Source organism: Coregonus lavaretus (genome assembly GCF_964263955.1).
Source record: "Coregonus lavaretus genome assembly, contig: HAP1_SCAFFOLD_4404, whole genome shotgun sequence".
NCBI lineage: Eukaryota > Metazoa > Chordata > Actinopteri > Salmoniformes > Salmonidae > Coregonus > Coregonus lavaretus.
Genome location: NW_028161326.1, coordinates 13,287 through 33,206, shown reverse-complemented (window position 1 = coordinate 33,206; position 19,920 = coordinate 13,287). Strand labels below are relative to the sequence as shown.

At 42.3% G+C, this 19,920-nt stretch overlaps 1 protein-coding gene across 1 annotated transcript; it reads right to left on the bottom strand.

Annotated features, from left to right (window-relative positions):
- Positions 1-32: 32 nt before the first annotated feature.
- On the bottom strand, positions 33-19,781 carry LOC311120811 (ketosamine-3-kinase-like). Its single transcript, XM_084195385.1, has 6 exons — positions 19,491-19,781; positions 18,804-18,955; positions 18,518-18,609; positions 18,305-18,378; positions 17,870-17,992; positions 33-878 (listed from the first exon to the last, which is right to left on the bottom strand). Exons 1-6 carry the CDS (start codon positions 19,629-19,631, stop codon positions 537-539), a joined length of 924 nt encoding a protein of 307 aa, XP_084051511.1. The 5' UTR covers positions 19,632-19,781; the 3' UTR covers positions 33-536.
- Between the last annotated feature and the right edge of the window lie 139 nt (positions 19,782-19,920).

Sequence of the window (19,920 nt, the reverse complement as noted above, 5' to 3'; positions counted from 1 at the left end):
GGCCAGGATACAGGAAGAACCAACACCAAAGAAGCAAGTAATGTACTTTATTTAGCATTGCATTATTAGTATTAACACAGCTTTTAACAAAGCTAATTATTACAACTCAAACAGATCATAACCTTGCTTGCTGCTATGTTTCTTATTTAAGCAAATGGATGTGCAATACTCTATGTTTAGTCTTACACTGTAGCATTAAAATCACACTTATGCTTTCAAACAGCTGTGGAATGTGAACTCAAAAATGATATATTTCTCAAGCATTTCAAGATAAATAGGAATATAGAATCTCTCTTCTATACCATAGCATCATTGTTTTCTTGTTTCTTTCTTTTTGAGTTAAAAGGTTTTCGAAAGAACTAATATTTTCACCCAAAAATGGATTTGTTCCCTTCTGGATGGAAGACTAAGCTGCAGTGTAATACTTTGTAAGGTCCTTCAAGCTGGTCAGTGTCGTTGGTGTGGTGTGTTTATGTTACAGAGCATTATGGGTAGTGTAGTTGTACATCATGCTACTGTACAGCGATGATCAGTGGTCAGTATTTAACCAGATCCTTCATGATCCTCAGTGAGGACCCTCTGTATCCTCCACCAAAGTGATTCCAGTGGTTCAGATAGTGGAAGAGTTGGTACAGCTGATTCCTCTTATCAAACCCCGGGGCCTTGGGGATCTTGTTGTGGTACCCAGAGTAGAAGGAGTCACTGAAACCTCCGAACATCCCGGCGATGCCCAGCTCGTACTCAGCGTGGCCATAGAAGGAGGCGGGGTCGAAAATGACAGGGCCGTCGGAACACTCTGCCACGTTTCCCCCCCACAGGTCCCCGTGAAGCAGGGCGGGGAACACCTCGATGTCGGTAAATAGCTGAGGGATCTTCAGCTAAGGAGGGGAAAGGAGATATCAGACAGAAGATCAATCACCCATAAAGTTCTCTCAGATCTCAAAAAGTGCATAGGGGTAAGGGGTTGGTTTGGGATTGGCCATAGTAGAGAACCATGTTGAGCTGCTGCTGTAGTCTGTGTTGTTGTTTTAACAGTTACCTGTAGGGGTGATGATATTAATTAACAGTAATTTCGATCCGAATGTGCAAATTGTCCAAACAGATACGCAAGGTAGATGGATTATTTTAAATATGTTAATGGTCCATAAACATATATGGCTCATTAACCTTTACGGACCAAATAATGGTGATCCACACTTCTTTGCCAATATATATAATAAATTATCAACTCTGCAAGCAATTCAAGACTCTTATTATGGTGGGAGATTATAATACCGTTTTAAATAGCTCAATGGACCGTAAAGGAAATCACACTACAAACAATCACCCTCATGCTCTTAAGGAAATCGTGAATGTCATGGATACATTAGAACTAGTAGATACAGTGAGCACCATAATTCAGTGACAATGTTTTTGTTATTTTGGTTCTGTACTCTAGCACTTTGAGTTTGAAAGGATACAATGACAATGAGGGTGATGTGCAGACTGTCAGCTTTAGTTTGAGGGTATTTTCATACATATCGGATGAACCGTTTAGAAATTATAGAAGCTTTTGTACATGGTCCCCCCCCCCCATTTTCGGGCATCAAAACACATTGGACAGTTTAACATAATGTAGAATAAGAATCTAGAATAAAGTAATCATTGTTAATATTTGGTTGCATATCCTTTGCATGCAATGACTGCTTGAAGTCTGCGATGCATCGACATCACCAGACGCTGGGTATCTTCCCTGGTGATGCTCTGCTAGGCCTGTACTGCAGCCATCTTCAGTTCATGCTTGTTTCGGGGACTTATTGCCTTCAGTCTCCTCTTCAGCATGTAAAATGCATGTTAAATTGGATTCAGATCCGGTGATTGACTCGGCCAGTCAAGGATTTTCCACTTTTTGGCCATCAAAAATCCCTTTGTTGCTCTAGCAGAATGTTTAGGGTCATTGTCTTGTTGCATGATGAAGTGCCATCCAATGAGTTTGGAGGCATTTGGTTTTATCTGAGCAGATAAAATATTTCTGTAGACTTCAGAATTCATTGTTCTACTTCTGTCTGCAGTCACATCATCGATGAAGACAAGTGAGCCTGTTCCACTGGCAGCCATACAGGCCCAAGCCATAACACCCCCTCCACCATGTTTCACAGATGAGGAGGTATGCTTTGGATCATGGGCATTTCTTTTTTTTTCTCCACACTTTCCTCTTTCCATCACTCTGGCACATGTTAATCTTTGTCTCATCTGTCCACAATACTTTTTTCCAGAACTCTTGGGGCTCTTTTAGGTGCTTTTTAGCTTTTCTGTTCTTCAGGCTTATCAGTGGTTTGCATCTTGTAGTGTTACCCTCTGTAGTCCTGCTGGTGTAGTCTTCTACGTATGGTAGACTTTGACACGTCTACACCTACATCCAGGAGAGTGTTTTTGATCTGTTGGGCTGTTGTCAGGAGGGTTTTCTTCACCATAGAGCATATTCTCCGGTCATCCACTACAGTGGTCTTCCTCGGTCTACCGGGTCTTTTTACATAATTGAGTTCACCGGTTGTTTTTTTAAATGATGAACCAAACTTTTGACTTGGGCATGGCCAGGGTTTTTGCAATGTTCCTGATTGATTGATTTTCATTTCTGAGCCTTATGACGGCCAGCTTCATTTGCATCGACACTGCTGTCTTCCTCATGTTGTCACAACAACCTCCAAAGGCAATAGCAAAGTCTAGAATCAATACTATTCATCAACAGCTCTCCTGCATTCACTAACGGCACAAATGAATACACCTGCCTAACGACACACATCTGTGAAGCCAATTTAACAAATACGTGTAGTACCTTAAAATGGGGGGACCATGTACAAAAGGTGCTGTCATTTCTAAACGGTTCATCCGATATGTATGAAAAATACCCTCAAATTAAAGCTGACAGTCTGCACTTCACCCTCATTGTCATTGTATCCTTTCAAACTCAAAGTGCTAGAGTACAGAACCAAAATAAAAATAAAAAAGGGTCACTGTCCAATGAATTATGGTGCTCACTGTATATGGAGGCTTAAATATCCTGATCTAGTGAGATATTCATGGCGGAGACTCAATCAAGCTAGTCGTCTTGACTTCTTTCTTATGTCATTTTCGTTGGCACCAAAAGTTTAAAAAGTGTTGTTAGGGGATAGAATGCGGTCGGACCATCATATAATTGGCATATACATTACTCTTACTGAATTTCCACGTGGGCAAGGATATTGGAAATTTAATCAAAGCCTATTGGATGATAACTTGTTTTTAACTAGGACAGAGGAATGTATAACTGATTTTTGGGACACCTTTGGGACACCTTTAATTGTGCCTTTAGAGGCCATGCAATTCAGTGCTCATCTCGAAAACAAAAGCAATTTAGGTCAAAAGAGTCCACACTAACAAAGGAAATAGAAGGTCTAACAGAACAGATAGATAGCAATAAAAACTGTAACATAGAGGCTCAGAATAAATTAGAGGAAAAACAAAAAGAAATTGAGAAATTTATTCAAGAAAGATCAAGTGTAATATATTATAAAAATAAAGCAAACTGGATGGAATATGGGGAAAAATGTACAAAATTCTTTTTTAATCTTCAACATAGGAATGCTACCAAAAATAATTTATTGAAACTGGTTACAAATGACGGAGTCACCCATGATTCACCAAATTATATTTTGGAGGAGGAAGTAAAGTACTTTAAGCATATGTTTTCGTTTCAGTCGCCTCCATCTCCTCTAACTGAAGAAAATTGTAGAGATTTTTTTCCTATTGATAATGTAAAATTAACAGCCATGCATAAAGACTCATGTGAAGGTGAAATTACAGAGGAGGAACTTCTGGATGCAATTAAATACTTTAAGTCTGGGAAAACTCCAGGGTTGGATGGCATACCAGTCGAGGTATACCAAACCTTTTTTGATATACTCAGAGGACCGTTATTAGCATGTTTTAACCACTCCTTTGTAAATGGTAGATTATCAGACACTCAAGAAGAAGGTCTGATTTCATTATTACTGAAACAGGATACAAGTGGAAAATATAAAGATCCAGTCCATTAAAAAAATTGGAGGCCCCTTACACTTCAGTGTTGTGATGCAAAAATTATACCAAAATGTATAGCGCATAGAATTAAAAAGGTATTGTTGGACATTATTCATTCTAATCAAACAGGTTTTTTACATGGGCTATACATTGGAGATAATAAGGCAAGTACTGGATACAATAAAACACTATGAAAAAACTGGGAAACCAGGCCTACTATTCATAGCAGACTTCGAAAAGGCATTTGATAAAGTATGACTGGGGTTTATATATAAATGACAGGAGCATTTCAATTTTGTATAGTAACCCTGGGTGTAAAATAGTAAATAATGGCTATTTCTCTGAAAGTTTTAAACTGTCAAGAGGAGTGAAACAAGGTTGTCCACTATCGGCATATCTATATATTATTGCCATCGAGATGTTAGCTATTAAAATCAGATCCAACAATAATATCAAGGGATTAGAAAACCATGCCTTAAAAACAAAGGTGTCATTGTACGCTGATGATTCATGTTTTCTTTTAAATCCACAACTTGAGTCCCTCCACAGCCTCATAGAGAATCTAGATACATTTTCTAACCTCTCTGGATTACAACCAAATTATGATAAATGTACTATATTACGTATTGGATCACTAAAAAATAAATTTTTACATTACCATGTAGTTTACCAATAAAATGGTCTGATGGTGATGTGGATATACTCGGAATACATATCCCAAATGAAATAAATGATCTCACTCCAATAAATGTTAATAGAAAGTTAGCAAAAATAGATAAGATATTGCTACCATGGAAAGGTAAATACCTGTCAATTTGTGGAAAAATCACCCTGATTAACTCTTTAGTATTATCCCAGTTTACCTATTTGCTTATGGTCTTGCCTACGCCTAGCGAACAGTTTTTTAAATTATATGAGAAAAAAATATTCAATTTCATTTGGAACGACAAGCCAGACAAAATTAAACGGGACTATTTATATAATGAATATGAATTCGGAGGACAGAAATGATTAAATATTAAAGCATTAGACCTATCACTAAAAGCTTCAGTCATACAAAAGTTATACTTAAATCCGAACTGGTTCTCTAGCAAATTAGTAAAATTGTCTCACCCAATGTTTAAGTATGGCCTTTTTCCCTTTATTCAGATTACAACCTCTCACATTAAGTTATTTGAAAAGGAAATAATCTCCCAAATATCACTATTTCTAAAACAAGCCATAGAAAGTTGGTTGCAATTTCAATTTAATCCTCCAGAAACGACAGAACAAATAATGCAACAAATATTGTGGTTAAACTCAAATATACTAATTTTTTTTGACAAAATGTTTAACAAAGGTATAATCTTCGTAAATGATATTATTGGTAGGACTGGTGGAGTTATGTCGCACATGCAGCTAACAAAAACATATGGAAATGTCTGCTCTACCCAAAATTACAACCAAATAATTGCAGCCTTACCACAAAAATGGAAAAGGAAAGTGGAAGGTGGAAAAAGAAAGGAACTTGTCCGTCGGCCTTGCATTAAAGAATATAATTGGTTAAAGAAAATTGTGATAAATAAAAAAGTATACCAGTTTCATTTAAGGACCAAAGGATTGACAGCCTTCCCATATAGTTAGCAAAATAGTTGGGAAGAGATTTGACGTACCGATCCCATGGCATAGTGTTTATGAACTGACATGCAAAACAACGCCGGAATCAAAACATATAATTTTTAAATTTAAATTATTATATAAAATTCTTGCTACCAATAGAATGTTATTTATATGGGGGATACAATCTTCCCAGCTCTGCAGATTTTGCTGCGAAGAGACAGAATCATTAGATCATTTGTTTTGGTACTGTCCATTTGTAGCTTGTTTTTGGACACAGGTCCAGGAATAGCTAAAGGATTGCAATATTTACCTGGAGCTAACCCTGCAGATAGCACTACTGGGTGATCTGAAAAGTCATAGTCAATCGATCAATAATATAATAATACTTTTAGCAAAAATGTTTATATTCAATTTACGATCTGTAGAAACAATGAGAATAGAAAGGTTCAGAACTTTTGTAAAACATCACAGTTGAAAAATATATGGCAAATAGAAATCCAATATGGATGGTGTTACGTGATAGATGGGAGGTGTTGAATGGAGCTGAAGGATGGGACTAATAACAATAACAACAAGACGACTAATGTAAAGCATGCTGTGTCCATATGTCCTGAGTGGCGCAGTGGTCTAAGGCACTGCATCGCAGTGCTAACTGTGCCACTAGAGATCCTGGTTCGAATCCAGGCTCTGTCGCAGCCGGCCGCGACCGGGAGACCAATGGGGCGGCGCACAATTGGCCTAGCGTCGTCCAGGGTAGGGGAGGGAATGGCCGGCAGGGATGTAGCTCAGTTGATAGAGCATGGCGTTTGCAACGCCAGGGTTGTGGGTTCAATTCCCACGGGGGGCCAGTATAAAAAAAAAAAAAAAAGAAAAATGTATTCACTAACTGTAAGTCGCTCTGGATAAGAGCGTCTGCTAAATGACTAAAATGTAAATAATAAGTATATAGGTTATAGGTCATAGGTTGAGAGCTTTTGTGAAAGAGCACAGTTAGAAAAATATGGCATATAGAAGCAAACCAGATGGACATCATGAAAATGATCGGAGGAAGTTCAGGAGTAAAAACAAACAAAATATAATTATTGTAGAATTTGACTGTGTCCATAAAATGTATATAGTATGTATGGGCTGGAAGTAGAGGCCTAAGCGTTGTTGTTCACTAGTTTACTCCAATTGGGGAAGGGGTGGTGGGGTTGGAAAGGACTCCCGAGTGGCGCAGTGGTCTAAGGCACTGCATCGCAGTGCTAGCTGTGCCACTAGAGATCCTGGTTCGCCGTGACCGGGAGACCCATGGGGCGGCGCACAATTGGCCCAGCGTCGTCCAGGGTAGGGATGTTGGTAGAGCAGGGTTGTGGGTTTGTTTCCCACGGGGGGCCAGTATGAAAAAAATAAAAATAATGTATACACTCACTAACTGTAAGTCGCTCTGGATAAGAGCGTCTGCTAAATGACTAAAAAATGTTTAAAAAAATAAATAAATAGTAAAGTAATGAAGGGAAATATAATTTAAAAAATGATATGTGTGTGTATGGATGTATGTATATATGTACAGTGGGGAAAAAAAGTATTTAGTCAACCACCAATTGTGCAAGTTCTCCCACTTAAAAAGATGAGAGATGCCTGTAATTTTCATCATAGGTACACGTCAACTATGACAGACAAATTGAGGAAAAAAAATCCAGAAAATCACATTGTAGGATTTTTAATGAATTTATTTGCAAATTATGGTGGAAAATAAGTATTTGGTCACCTACAAACAAGCAAGATTTCTGGCTCTCACAGACCTGTAACTTCTTCTTTAAGAGGCTCCTCTGTCCTCCCCTCGTTTCCTGTATTAATGGCACCTGTTTGAACTTGTTATCAGTATAAAATACACCTGTCCACAACCTCAAACAGTCACACTCCAAACTCCACTATGGCCAAGACCAAAGAGCTGTCAAAGGACACCAGAAACAAAATTGTAGACCTGCACCAGGCTGGGAAGACTGAATCTGCAATAGGTAAGCAGCTTGGTTTGAAGAAATCAACTGTGGGAGCAATTATTAGGAAATGGAAGACATACAACACCACTGATAATCTCCCTCGATCTGGGGCTCCACGCAAGATCTCACGCCGTGGGGTCAAAATGATCACAAGAACGGTGAGCAAAAATCCCAGAACCACACGGGGGGACCTAGTGAATGACCTGCAGAGAGCTGGGACCAAAGTAACAAAGCCTACCATCAGTAACACACTACGCCGCCAGGGACTCAAATCCTGCTGTGTCCCCCTGCTTAAGCCAGTACATGTCCAGGCCCGTCTGAAGTTTGCTAGAGTGCATTTGGATGATCCAGAAGAGGATTGGGAGAATGTCATATGGTCAGATGAAACCAAAATATAACTTTTTGGTAAAAACTCAACTCGTCGTGTTTGGAGTACAAAGAATGCTGAGTTGCATCCAAAGAACACCATACCTACTGTGAAGCATGGGGGTGGAAACATCATGCTTTGGGGCTGTTTTTCTGCAAAGGGACCAGGACGACTGATCCGTGTAAAGGAAAGAATGAATGGGGCAATGTATCGTGAGATTTTGAGTGAAAACCTCCTTCCATCAGCAAGGGCATTGAAGATGAAACGTGGCTGGGTCTTTCAGCATGACAATGATCCCAAACACACCGCCCGGGCAACGAAGGAGTGGCTTCGTAAGAAGCATTTCAAGGTCCTGGAGTGGCCTAGCCAGTCTCCAGATCTCAACCCCATAGAAAATCTTTGGAGGGAGTTGAAAATCTGTGTTGCCCAGCGACAGCCCCAAAACATCACTGCTCTAGAGGAGATCTGCATGGAGGAATGGGCCAAAATACCAGCAACAGTGTGTGAAAACCTTGTGAAGACTTACAGAAAACGTTTGACCTGTGTCATTGCCAACAAAGGGTATATAACAAAGTATTGAGAAACTTTTTTGTTATTGACCAAATACTTATTTTCTACCATAATTTGCAAATAAATTCATTAAAAATCCTACAATGTGATTTTCTGGAATTTCTTTTCTCATTTTGTCTGTCATAGTTGACGTGTACCTATGATGAAAATTACAGGCCTCTCTCATCTTTTTAAGTGGGAGAACTTGCACAATTGGTGGCTGACTAAATACTTTTTTCCCCCACTGTATGTATGTATATGTGTGTGTGTGTGTGTGTGTGTGTGTGTGTGTGTGTATGTATGTGTATACAGTGAGGGAAAAAAGCATTTGATCCCCTGCTGATTTTGTACGTTTGCCCACTGACAAAGACATGATCAGTCTATCGTTTTAATGGTAGGTTTATTTGAACAGTGAGAGACAGAATAACAACCAAAAAATGCAGGAAAAAGCATTTTAAAAATGTTATAAATTGATTTGCATTTTAATGAGGGAAATAAGTATTTGACCCCTCTGCAAAACATGACTTTGTACTTGGTGGCAAAACCCTTGTTGGCAATCACAGAGGTCAGACGTTTCTTGTAGTTGGCCACCAGGTTTGCACACATCTCAGGAGGGATTTTGTCCCACTCCTCTTTGCAGATCTTCTCCAAGTCATTAAGGTTTCGAGCCTGACGTTTGGCAACTCGAACCTTCAGCTCCCTCCACAGATTTTCTATGGGATTAAGGTCTGGAGACTGGCTAGGCCACTCCAGGACCTTAATGTGCTTCTTCTTGAGCCACTCCTTTCTTGCCTTGGCTGTGTGTTTTGGGTCCTTGTCATGCTGGAATACCCATCCACGACCCATTTTCAATGCCCTGGCTGAGGGAAGAAGGTTTCTCACTCAAGATTGGACGGTACATGGCCCCGTCCATCATCCCTTTGATGCGGTGAAGTTGTCTTGTCCCCTTAGCAGAAAAACACCCCCAAAGCATAATGTTTCCACCTCCATGTTTGACGGTGGGGATGGTGTTCTTGGGGTCATAGGCAGCATTCCTCCTCCTCCAAACACGGCGAGTTGAGTTGATGGCAAAGAGCTCGATTTTGGTCTCATCTGACCACAACACTTTCACCCAGTTCTCCTCTGAATCATTCAGATGTTCATTGGCAAACTTCAGACGGGCCTGTATATGTGCTTTCTTGAGCAGGGGACCTTGCGGGCGCTGCAGGATTTCAGTCCTTCACGGCGTAGTGTGTTACCAATTGTTTTCTTGGTGACTATGGTCCCAGCTGCCTTGAGATCATTGACAAGATCCTCCCGTGTAGTTCTGGGCTGATTCCTCACCGTTCTCATGATCATTGCAACTCCACGAGGTGAGATCTTGCATGGAGCCCCAGGCCGAGGGAGATTGACAGTTATTTTGTGTTTCTTCCATTTGAGAATAATCGCACCAACTGTTGTCACCTTCTCACCAAGCTGCTTGGCGATGGTCTTGTAGCCCATTCCAGCCTTGTGTAGGTCTACAATCTTGTCCCTGACATCCTTGGAGAGCTCTTTGGCCTTGGCCATGGTGGAGAGTTTGGAATCTGATTGATTGTGGACAGGTGTCTTTTATACAGGTAACAAACTGAGATTAGGAGCACTCCCTTTAAGAGTGTGCTCCTAATCTCAGCTCGTTACCTGTATAAAAGATAACTTGGAGCCAGAAATCTTTCTGATTGAGAGGGGGTCAAATATGTATTTCCCTCATTCAAATGCAAATCAATTTATAACAAATTTTGACATGCGTTTTTCTGGATTTTATTGTTGTTATTCTGTCTCTCACCGTTCAAATAAACTTACCATTAAAATTATAGACTGATCATTTCTTTGTCAGTGGGCAAATGTACAAAATCAGCAGGGGATCAAATACTTTTTTCCCTCACTGTATGTGTATGTGTATATCTATATATACAGTGGGGAGAACAAGTATTTGATACACTGCCGATTTTGCAGGTTTCCCTACTTACAAAGCATGTAGAGGTCTGTAATTTTTTATCATAGGTACACTTGAGAGACGGAATCTAAAACAAAAATCCAGAAAATCACATTGTATGATTTTTAAGTAATTAATTAGCATTTTATTGCATGACATAAGTATTTGATACATCAGAAAAGCAGAACTTAATATTTGGTACAGAAACCTTTGTTTGCAATTACAGAGATCATACGTTTCCTGTAGGTCTTGACCATGTTTGCACACACTGCAGCAGAGATTTTGGCCCACTCCTCCATACAGACCTTCTCCAGATCCTTCAGGTTTCGGGGCTGTCGCTGGGCAATACGGACTTTCAGCTCCCTCCAAAGATTTTCTATTGGGTTCAGGTCTGGAGACTGGCTAGGCCACTCCAGGACCTTGAGATGCTTCTTACGGAGCCACTCCTTAGTTGCCCTGGCTGTGTGTTTCGGGTCGTTGTCATGCTGGAATTCCCGTCTGGATTACTGCAACTCGCTGTTGGCTGGGCTCCCTGCCTGTGCCATTAAACCCCTACAACTCATCCAGAATGCCGCAGCCCGTGTGGTGTTCAACCTTCCCAAGTTCTCTTACGTCACCCCCCTCCTCCGCACACTCCACTGGCTTCCAGTTGAAGCTCGCATCCGTTACAAGACCATGGTGCTTGCCTATGGAGCAGTGAGGGGAACGGCACCTCCGTACCTTCAGGCTCTGATCAGTCCCTACACCCAAACGAGGGCATTGCGTTCATCCACCTCTGGCCTGCTGGCTCCCCTTCCTCTGCGGAAGCATAGTTCCCGCTCAGCCCAGTCAAAACTGTTCGCTGCTCTGGCACCCCAATGGTGGAACAAGCTCCCTCACGACGCCAGGACAGCGGAGTCACTCACCACCTTCCGGAGACATTTGAAACCCCACCTCTTTAAGGAATACCTGGGATAGGATAAAGTAATCCTTCTACCCCCCCCCCCCAACCCCCCCCCACCCAAAAAAAAAAAAAAAAAAAAATGGAATAAAAAAATTATTGTAAAGTGGTTAACCCACTGGCTATAGGGTGAATGCACCAATTTGTAAGTCGCTCTGGATAAGAGCGTCTGCTAAATGACGTAAATGTAAATGTAAATGGAAGACCCAGCCACGACCCATCTTCAATGCTCTTACTGAGGGAAGGAGGTTGTTGGCCAAGATCTCGCGATATATGGCCCCATCCATCCTCCCCTCAATACGGTGCAGTCGTCCTGTCCCCTTTGCAGAAAAGCATCCCCAAAGAATGATGTTTCCACCTCCATGCTTCACGGTTGGGATGGTGTTCTTGGGGTTGTACTCATCCTTCTTCTTCCTCCAAACACGGCGAGTGGAGTTTAGACCAAAAAGCTCTATTTTTGTCTCATCAGACCACATGACCTTCTCCCATTCCTCCTCTGGATCATCCAGATGGTCATTGGCAAACTTCAGATGGGCCTGGACATGCGCTGGCTTGAGCAGGGGGACCTTGCGTGCGCTGCAGGATTTTAATCCATGACGGCGTAGTGTGTTACTAATGGTTTTCTTTGAGACTGTGGTCCCAGCTCTCTTCAGGTCATTGACCAGGTCCTGCCGTGTAGTTCTGGGCTGATCCCTCACCTTCCTCATGATCATTGATGCCCTACGAGGTGAGATCTTGCATGGAGCCCCAGACCGAGGGTGATTGACTGTCATCTTGAACTTCTTCCATTTTCTAATAATTGCGCCAACAGTTGTTGCCTTCTCACCAAGCTGCTTGCCTATTGTCCTGTAGCCCATCCCAGCCTTGTGCAGGTCTACAATTATATCCCTGATGTCCTTTCACAGCTCTCTGGTCTTGGGCATTGTGGAGAGGTTGGAGTCTGTTTGATTGAGTGTGTGGACAGGTGTCTTTTATACAGGTAACGAGTTCAAACAGGTGCAGTTAATACAGGTAATGAGTGGAGAACAGGAGGGCTTCTTAAAGAAAAACTAACAGGTCTGTGAGAGCCGGAATTCTTACTGGTTGGTAGGTGATCAAATACTTACAGTGGGAAAAAAAAGTATTTAGTCAGCCACCAATTGTGCAAGTTCTCCCACTTAAAAAGACGAGAGAGGCCTGTAATTTTCATCATAGGTACACGTCAACTATGACAGACAAATTGAGGAAAAAAAATCCAGAAAATCACATTGTAGGATTTTTAATGAATTTATTTGCAAATTATGGTGGAAAATAACTATTTGGTCACCTACAAGCAAGCAAGATTTCTGGCTCTCACAGACCTGTAACTTCTTCTTTAAGATGCTCCTCTGTCCTCCACTCGTTACCTGTATTAATGGCACCTGTTTGAACTTGTTATCAGTATAAAATACACCTGTCCACAACCTCAAACAGTCACACTCCAAACTCCACTATGGCCAAGACCAAAGAGCTGTCAAAGGACACCAGAAACAAAATTGTAGACCTGCACCAGGCTGGGAAGACTGAATCTGCAATAGGTAAGCAGCTTGGTTTGAAGAAATCAACTGTGGGAGCAATTATTAGGAAATGGAAGACATACAAGACCACTGATAATATCCCTCGATCTGGGGCTCCACGCAAGATCTCACCCCGTGGGGTCAAAATGATCACAAGAACGGTGAGCAAAAATCCCAGAACCACACGGGGGGACCTAGTGAATGACCTGCAGAGAGCTGGGACCAAAGTAACAAAGCCTACCATCAGTAACACACTACGCCGCCAGGGACTCAAATCCTGCAGTGCCAGACGTGTCCCCCTGCTTAAGCCAGTACATGTCCAGGCCCGTCTGAAGTTTGCTAGAGTGCATTTGGATGATCAAGAAGAGGATTGGGAGAATGTCATATGGTCAGATGAAACCAAAATATAACTTTTTGGTAAAAACTCAACTTGTCGTGTTTGGAGGACAAAAAATGCTGAGTTGCATCCAAAGAACACCATACCTACTGTGAAGCATGGGGGTGGAAACATCATGCTTTGGGGCTGTTTTTCTGCAAAGGGACCAGGACGACTGATCCGTGTAAAGGAAAGAATGAATGGGGCCATGTATCGTGAGATTTTGAGTGAAAACCTCCTTCCATCAGCAAGGGCATTGAAGATGAAACGTGGCTGGGTCTTTCAGCATGACAATGATCCCAAACACACCGCCCGGGCAACGAAGGAGTGGCTTCGTAAGAAGCATTTCAAGGTCCTGGAGTGGCCTAGCCAGTCTCCAGATCTCAACCCCATAGAAAATCTTTGGAGGGAGTTGAAAGTCCGTGTTGCCCAGCGACAGCCCCAAAACATCACTGCTCTAGAGGAGATCTGCATGGAGGAATGGGCCAAAATACCAGCAACAGTGTGTGAAAACCTTGTGAAGACTTACAGAAAACGTTTGACCTGTGTCATTGCCAACAAAGGGTATATAACAAAGTATTGAGAAACTTTTGTTATTGACCAAATACTTATTTTCCACCATAATTTGCAAATAAATTCATAAAAAATCCTACAATGTGATTTTCTGGATATTTTTTTCTCATTTTGTCTGTCATAGTTGACGTGTACCTATGATGAAAATTACAGGCCTCTCTCATCTTTTTAAGTGGGAGAACTTGCACAATTGGTGGCTGACAATTGGTGGCCCCCATTCTCATCGACGGGGCTGTAGTGGAACAGGTTGAGAGCTTCAAGTTCCTTGGTGTCCACATCACCAACGAACTATCATGGTCCAAACACACCAAGACAGTTGTGAAGAGGGCACGACAAAGCCTATTCCCCCTCAGGAGACTGAAAAGATTTGGCATGGGTCCTCAGATCCTCAAAAAATTCTACAGCTGCACCATCGAGAGCATCCTGACTGGTTGCATCACCGCCTGGTATGGCAACTGCTTGGCCTCCGACCGCAAGGCACTACAGAGGGTAGTGCGTACGGCCCAGTACATCACTGGGGCAAAGCTTCCTGCCATCCAGGACCTCTATACCAGGCGGTGTCAGAGGAAGGCCCTCAAAATTGTCAAAGACTCCAGCCACCCTAGTCATAGACTGTTCTCTCTGCTACCGCACGGCAAGCGGTACCGGAGTGCCAAGTCTAGGTCCAAAAGACTTCTCAACAGCTTCTACCCCCAAGCCATAAGACTCCTGAACAGCTAATCATGGCTACCCGGACTATTTGCACTGCCCCCCCACCCCATCCTTTTTACGCTGCTGCTACTCTGTTAAGTATTTATGCATAGTCACTTTAACTCTACCCGCATGTACATATTACCTCAACTACCTCAACTAGCCGGTGCCCCCGCACATTGACTCTGCAACGGTACCCCCCTGTATATATAGCCTCCCTACTGTCACTTTATTTTACTTCTGCTCTTTTTTTCTCAACACTTTTTTTTGTTGTTGTTTTATTTTTACTTTTTTTTGTTTAAAATAAATGCACTGTTGGTTAAGGGCTGTAAGTAAGCATTTCACTGTAATGTCTGCACCTGTTGTATTCGGTACCAATAAAATTTGATTTGATTTGATTTTGATTTGACTAAATACATTTTTTCTCCACTGTATGTCATGCAATAAAATGCAAATGAATTACTTAAAAATCATACAATTTGATTTTCTGGATTTTTGTTTTAGATTCCGTCTCTCACAGTTGAAGTGTACCTATGATAAAAATGACAGACCTCTACATACTTTGTAAGTAGGAAAACCTGCAAAATCGGCAGTGTATCAAATACTTGTTCTCCCCACTGTATATATATATATATGTATGTATGTATATATATATATATATGTAAAAAAAAAAAAATGTATGTATATATACACTGCTCAAAAAAATAAAGGGAACACTAAAATAACACATCCTAGATCTGAATGAATGAAATAATCTTATTAAATACTTTTTTCTTTACATAGTTGAATGTGCTGACAACAAAATCACACAAAAATTATCAATGGAAATCAAATTTATCAACCCATGGAGGTCTGGATTTGGAGTCACCCTCAAAATTAAAGTGGAAAACCACACTACAGGCTGATCCAACTTTGATGTAATGTCCTTAAAACAAGTCAAAATGAGGCTCAGTAGTGTGTGTGGCCTCCACGTGCCTGTATGACCTCCCTACAACGCCTGGGCATGCTCCTGATGAGGTGGCGGATGGTCTCCTGAGGGATCTCCTCCCAGACCTGGACTAAAACATCTGCCAACTCCTGGACAGTATGTGGTGCAACGTGGCGTTGGTGGATGGAGCGAGACATGATGTCCCAGATGTGCTCAATTGGATTCAGGTCTGGGGAACGGGCGGGCCAGTCCATAGCATCAATGCCTTCCTCTTGCAGGAACTGCTGACACACTCCAGCCACATGAGGTCTAGCATTGTCTTGCATTAGGAGGACCCCAGGGCCAACCGCACCAGCATATGGTCTCACAAGGGGTCTGAGGATCTCATCTCGGTACCTAATGGCAGTCAGGCTACCTCTGGCGAGCACATGGAGGGCTGTGCGGCCCCCCAAAGATATGCCACCCCACACCATGACTGACCCACCGCCAAACAGGTCATGCTGGAGGATGTTGCAGGCAGCAGAACGTTCTCCACGGCGTCTCCAGACTCTGTCACGTCTGTCACATGTGCTCAGTGTGAACCTGCTTTCATCTGTGAAGAGCACAGGGCGCCAGTGGCGAATTTGCCAATCTTGGTGTTCTCTGGCAAATAACAAAAGTCCTGCACGGTGTTGGGCTGTAAGCACAACCCCCACCTGTGGACGTCGGGCCCTCATACCACCCTCATGGAGTCTGTTTCTGACCGTTTGAGCAGACACATGCACATTTGTGGCCTGCTGGAGGTCATTTTGCAGGGCTCTGGCAGTGCTCCTCCTGTTCCTCCTTGCACAAAGGCGGAGGTAGCAGCCCTGCTGCTGGGTTGTTGCCCTCCTACGGCCTCCTCCACGTCTCCTGATGTACTGGCTTGACTCCTGGTAGCGCCTCCATGCTCTGGACACTACTCTGACAGACACAGCAAACCTTCTTGCCACAGCTCGCATTGATGTGCCATCCTGGATGAGCTGCACTACCTGAGCCACTTGTGTGGGTTGTCGACTCCATCTCATGCTACCACTAGAGTGAAAGCTCCGCCAGCATTCAAAAGTGACCAAAACATCAGCCAGGAAGCATAGGAACTGAGAAGTGGTCTGTGGTCACCACCTGCAAAACCAGTCCTTTATTGGGGGTGTCTTGCTAATTGCCTATAATTTCCACCTGTTGTCCAATCCATTTGCACAACAGCATGTGAAATATATTGTCAATCAGTGTTGCTTCCTAAGTGGACAGTTTGATTTCACAGAAGTGTGATTGACTTGGAGTTACATTGTGTTGTTTAAGTGTTCCCTTTATTTTTTTTGAGCAGTGTATATTTGCGAGAGAAAAAAACATATGGGGGATTGGAAGTGATGCAGACAATTACATTGATGGAAGTTACAATCTATCTGAAATATTAAAGCTGATCTACCCCCTAAAAAAAAAAAAAAAAAACAGTTACCTGTAGCTGGGACCACTGTTCCCTGTAGTTACCTAGCTATATAGATACCTGTGGCTGGGACCATAGTTCCCTGTAGTTACCTAGTTATACAGTTACCTGTAGCTGGGACCATAGTTCCCTGTAGTTACCTAGTTATACAGTTACCTGTAGCTGGGACCATAGTTCCCTGTAGTTACCTAGTTATACAGTTACCTGTAGCTGGGACCACAGTTCCCTGTAGTTACCTAGTTATACAGTTACCTGTAGCTGGGACCATAGTTCCCTGTAGTTACCTAGTTATACAGTTACCTGTAGCTGGGACCACTGTTCCCTGTAGTTACCTAGTTATACAGTTACCTGTAGTTGGGACCATAGTTCCCTGTAGTTACCTAGCTATATAGATACCTGTGGCTGGGACCATAGTTCCCTGTAGTTACCTAGTTATACAGTTACCTGTAGCTGGGACCATAGTTCCCTGTAGTTACCTAGTTATACAGTTACCTGTAGCTGGGACCACTGTTCCCTGTAGTTACCTAGTTATACAGTTACCTGTAGCTGGGACCATAGTTCCCTGTAGTTACCTAGTTATACAGTTACCTGTAGCTGGGACCACTGTTCCCTGTAGTTACCTAGTTATACAGTTACCTGTAGCTGGGACCATAGTTCCCTGTAGTTACCTAGTTATACAGTTACCTGTAGTTGGGACCATAGTTCCCTGTAGTTACCTAGCTATATAGATACCTGTGGCTGGGACCATAGTTCCCTGTAGTTACCTAGTTATACAGTTACCTGTAGCTGGGACCATAGTTCCCTGTAGTTACCTAGTTATACAGTTACCTGTAGCTGGGACCACTGTTCCCTGTAGTTACCTAGTTATACAGTTACCTGTAGCTGGGACCATAGTTCCCTGGCCTCCCTGTCTCCATAAGACGTCTCCACCATGTTGAGTTGGTGCTGTAGTCTGTGCTGAGAGTAGAATGTTACCCAGTCACTCTGCCACTCATTCTCCTGATGAGAGAGAGAGACAAAGAGAGGTTAGAAAGTGGAACACAGATAAATGTCATTCAAAAAGTGGCAGGTTTTCTCTCCAGTTTGTCTTTTAAAGCCCATGTTGAAGGCACAGCGATGCCGAAACGTTGGTGGTTTACCCAATAAATTACTGGGAGCTTGTATATTGAGTGTGCGACTCTGTTTATTTATTTGTACAGCATACAGTTTAAATCCCATGTTACCACATATTCCAGTCTCGTATTCACTTGTGGGAAAGGTGGAAATCTAGTTGTCTCCCAATATCAGACAATCTGTTGCATAATAGCTCACCTGAGGGAGGTATCCACAGCATGTGGGGACATGGAACCCAAACTGGTCAATGACAGGAACATCAGGTCCTTTTCCTGTTTACATTTAATAGAGTGGTGAGTGAAGGCATGCAGTAGTCTGATGTTGTATACGTGAGAAAGCTTGACTTTTAAACTGTACGAATTGTTTTACCCAAAAAAATAGATCAGTCAATCAATGGACTAGGTGAGTTACCAACTGTCTGCTGTTCCTTATTCTGTCTGTCCCTGTGTCTCTGGTTGTGTAGGTGCAGATCAGCCAGAAGCTCTCCCAGCTGCTTAGAGTGCCTGGGGGAATCAATCAGACAATCATTAACACACTCAATCATCACAATAAAGTCTGACATAGCACTAATACTTTACTAATGCATACAGAAGAAGAAGAAGAAGAAGAAGAAGAAGAAGAAGAAGAAGAAGAAGAAGAAGAAGAAGAAGAAAGATCAAAGACGTGTATTATACAGTATATGAGGAGATTCTCTTACCTGCTGAGACCCCTCATGTCAACATGTTCCATGACGAACACAGCCCCTCCTGTATCCAGCTCTATCACCTTGACAGGCTTGGGGACCTTCACTGTGTCTGTCATGACGATGGCTTCCAAGCTAGCCAGCTCCCCATCAAACATACGCTTCGCCTGGGGAACGAGGATAGGAGACGTGAGGATCATCATGAGATTGACCAAGGAATTATACCATACCTTGAGATAGTGGCACAGCCCTTTGTGATGAAATGTATTGTACAGAAAAAGTGATTATGTATGTTTCTATGTACAATTGATCACTTGTTTACAAAACATGCAAAACTAGCCTCCCACGGAAGTAGTCTAGCAGCCTTCAGAGACGGCAGTTTATGACTTTTCAGAGGTCAGGATTAGGGCTGTCCCATCACATAAAAACATCCAGCTCTGTGCACAACAGTGCCCTGATTTTGCCATCACATGACTGGATGGCTCTATTGTGAATCCTAATCCTTTGCTCTCAGAGTGCTGGCTACTGTAATTCATTTGATACAGTGTGTAGCTAAATAGCTTGCAACAAAATAATGTTTGATATTTCTGACAAATTATCCTTATTAGGCTACTATTTTACAGTGCTAATCTATTTTGAGTGACTTCATATGTCAATGTAAAGGCATGCAGTATGGAATTGGTAATTAAGTAAATGAAGAACCTGACTCTTGTGGTTGATCTTGACAAACACTCTCCCGTGGTCAGTATCAAAGCTCTGTCCCTGGCTGATACAACCACCTCCAGAATGGCCAGTTGACTTCAGCATGGATGCTCCCAGCTCCTTCTTCAGCTGAGCTTCCATGGCTGTTCTCCAAGATGCTCTCCAAACGCTTGAAGAAGAACCTATTGCTGAACTTAGCTGCACACCACCGGGGTGGATTGTTTGACTCCCAAACTTCTTTAGGTTTGACTCCCACTCCCGTAGCTGTCTGTTTATGTTTTGACAACTGGGTGGAAGAAGGCGTGGCTTGTTTTCGAAGGAAAGGAAGTGATTAAATGTTTTGGTTCCGGGTCAGTCAGCAATGAAACGACTAATGAGAAACTGGATTTGTAATGATTGACTTCTTATTTGTGCAATCATAGTTGATCAT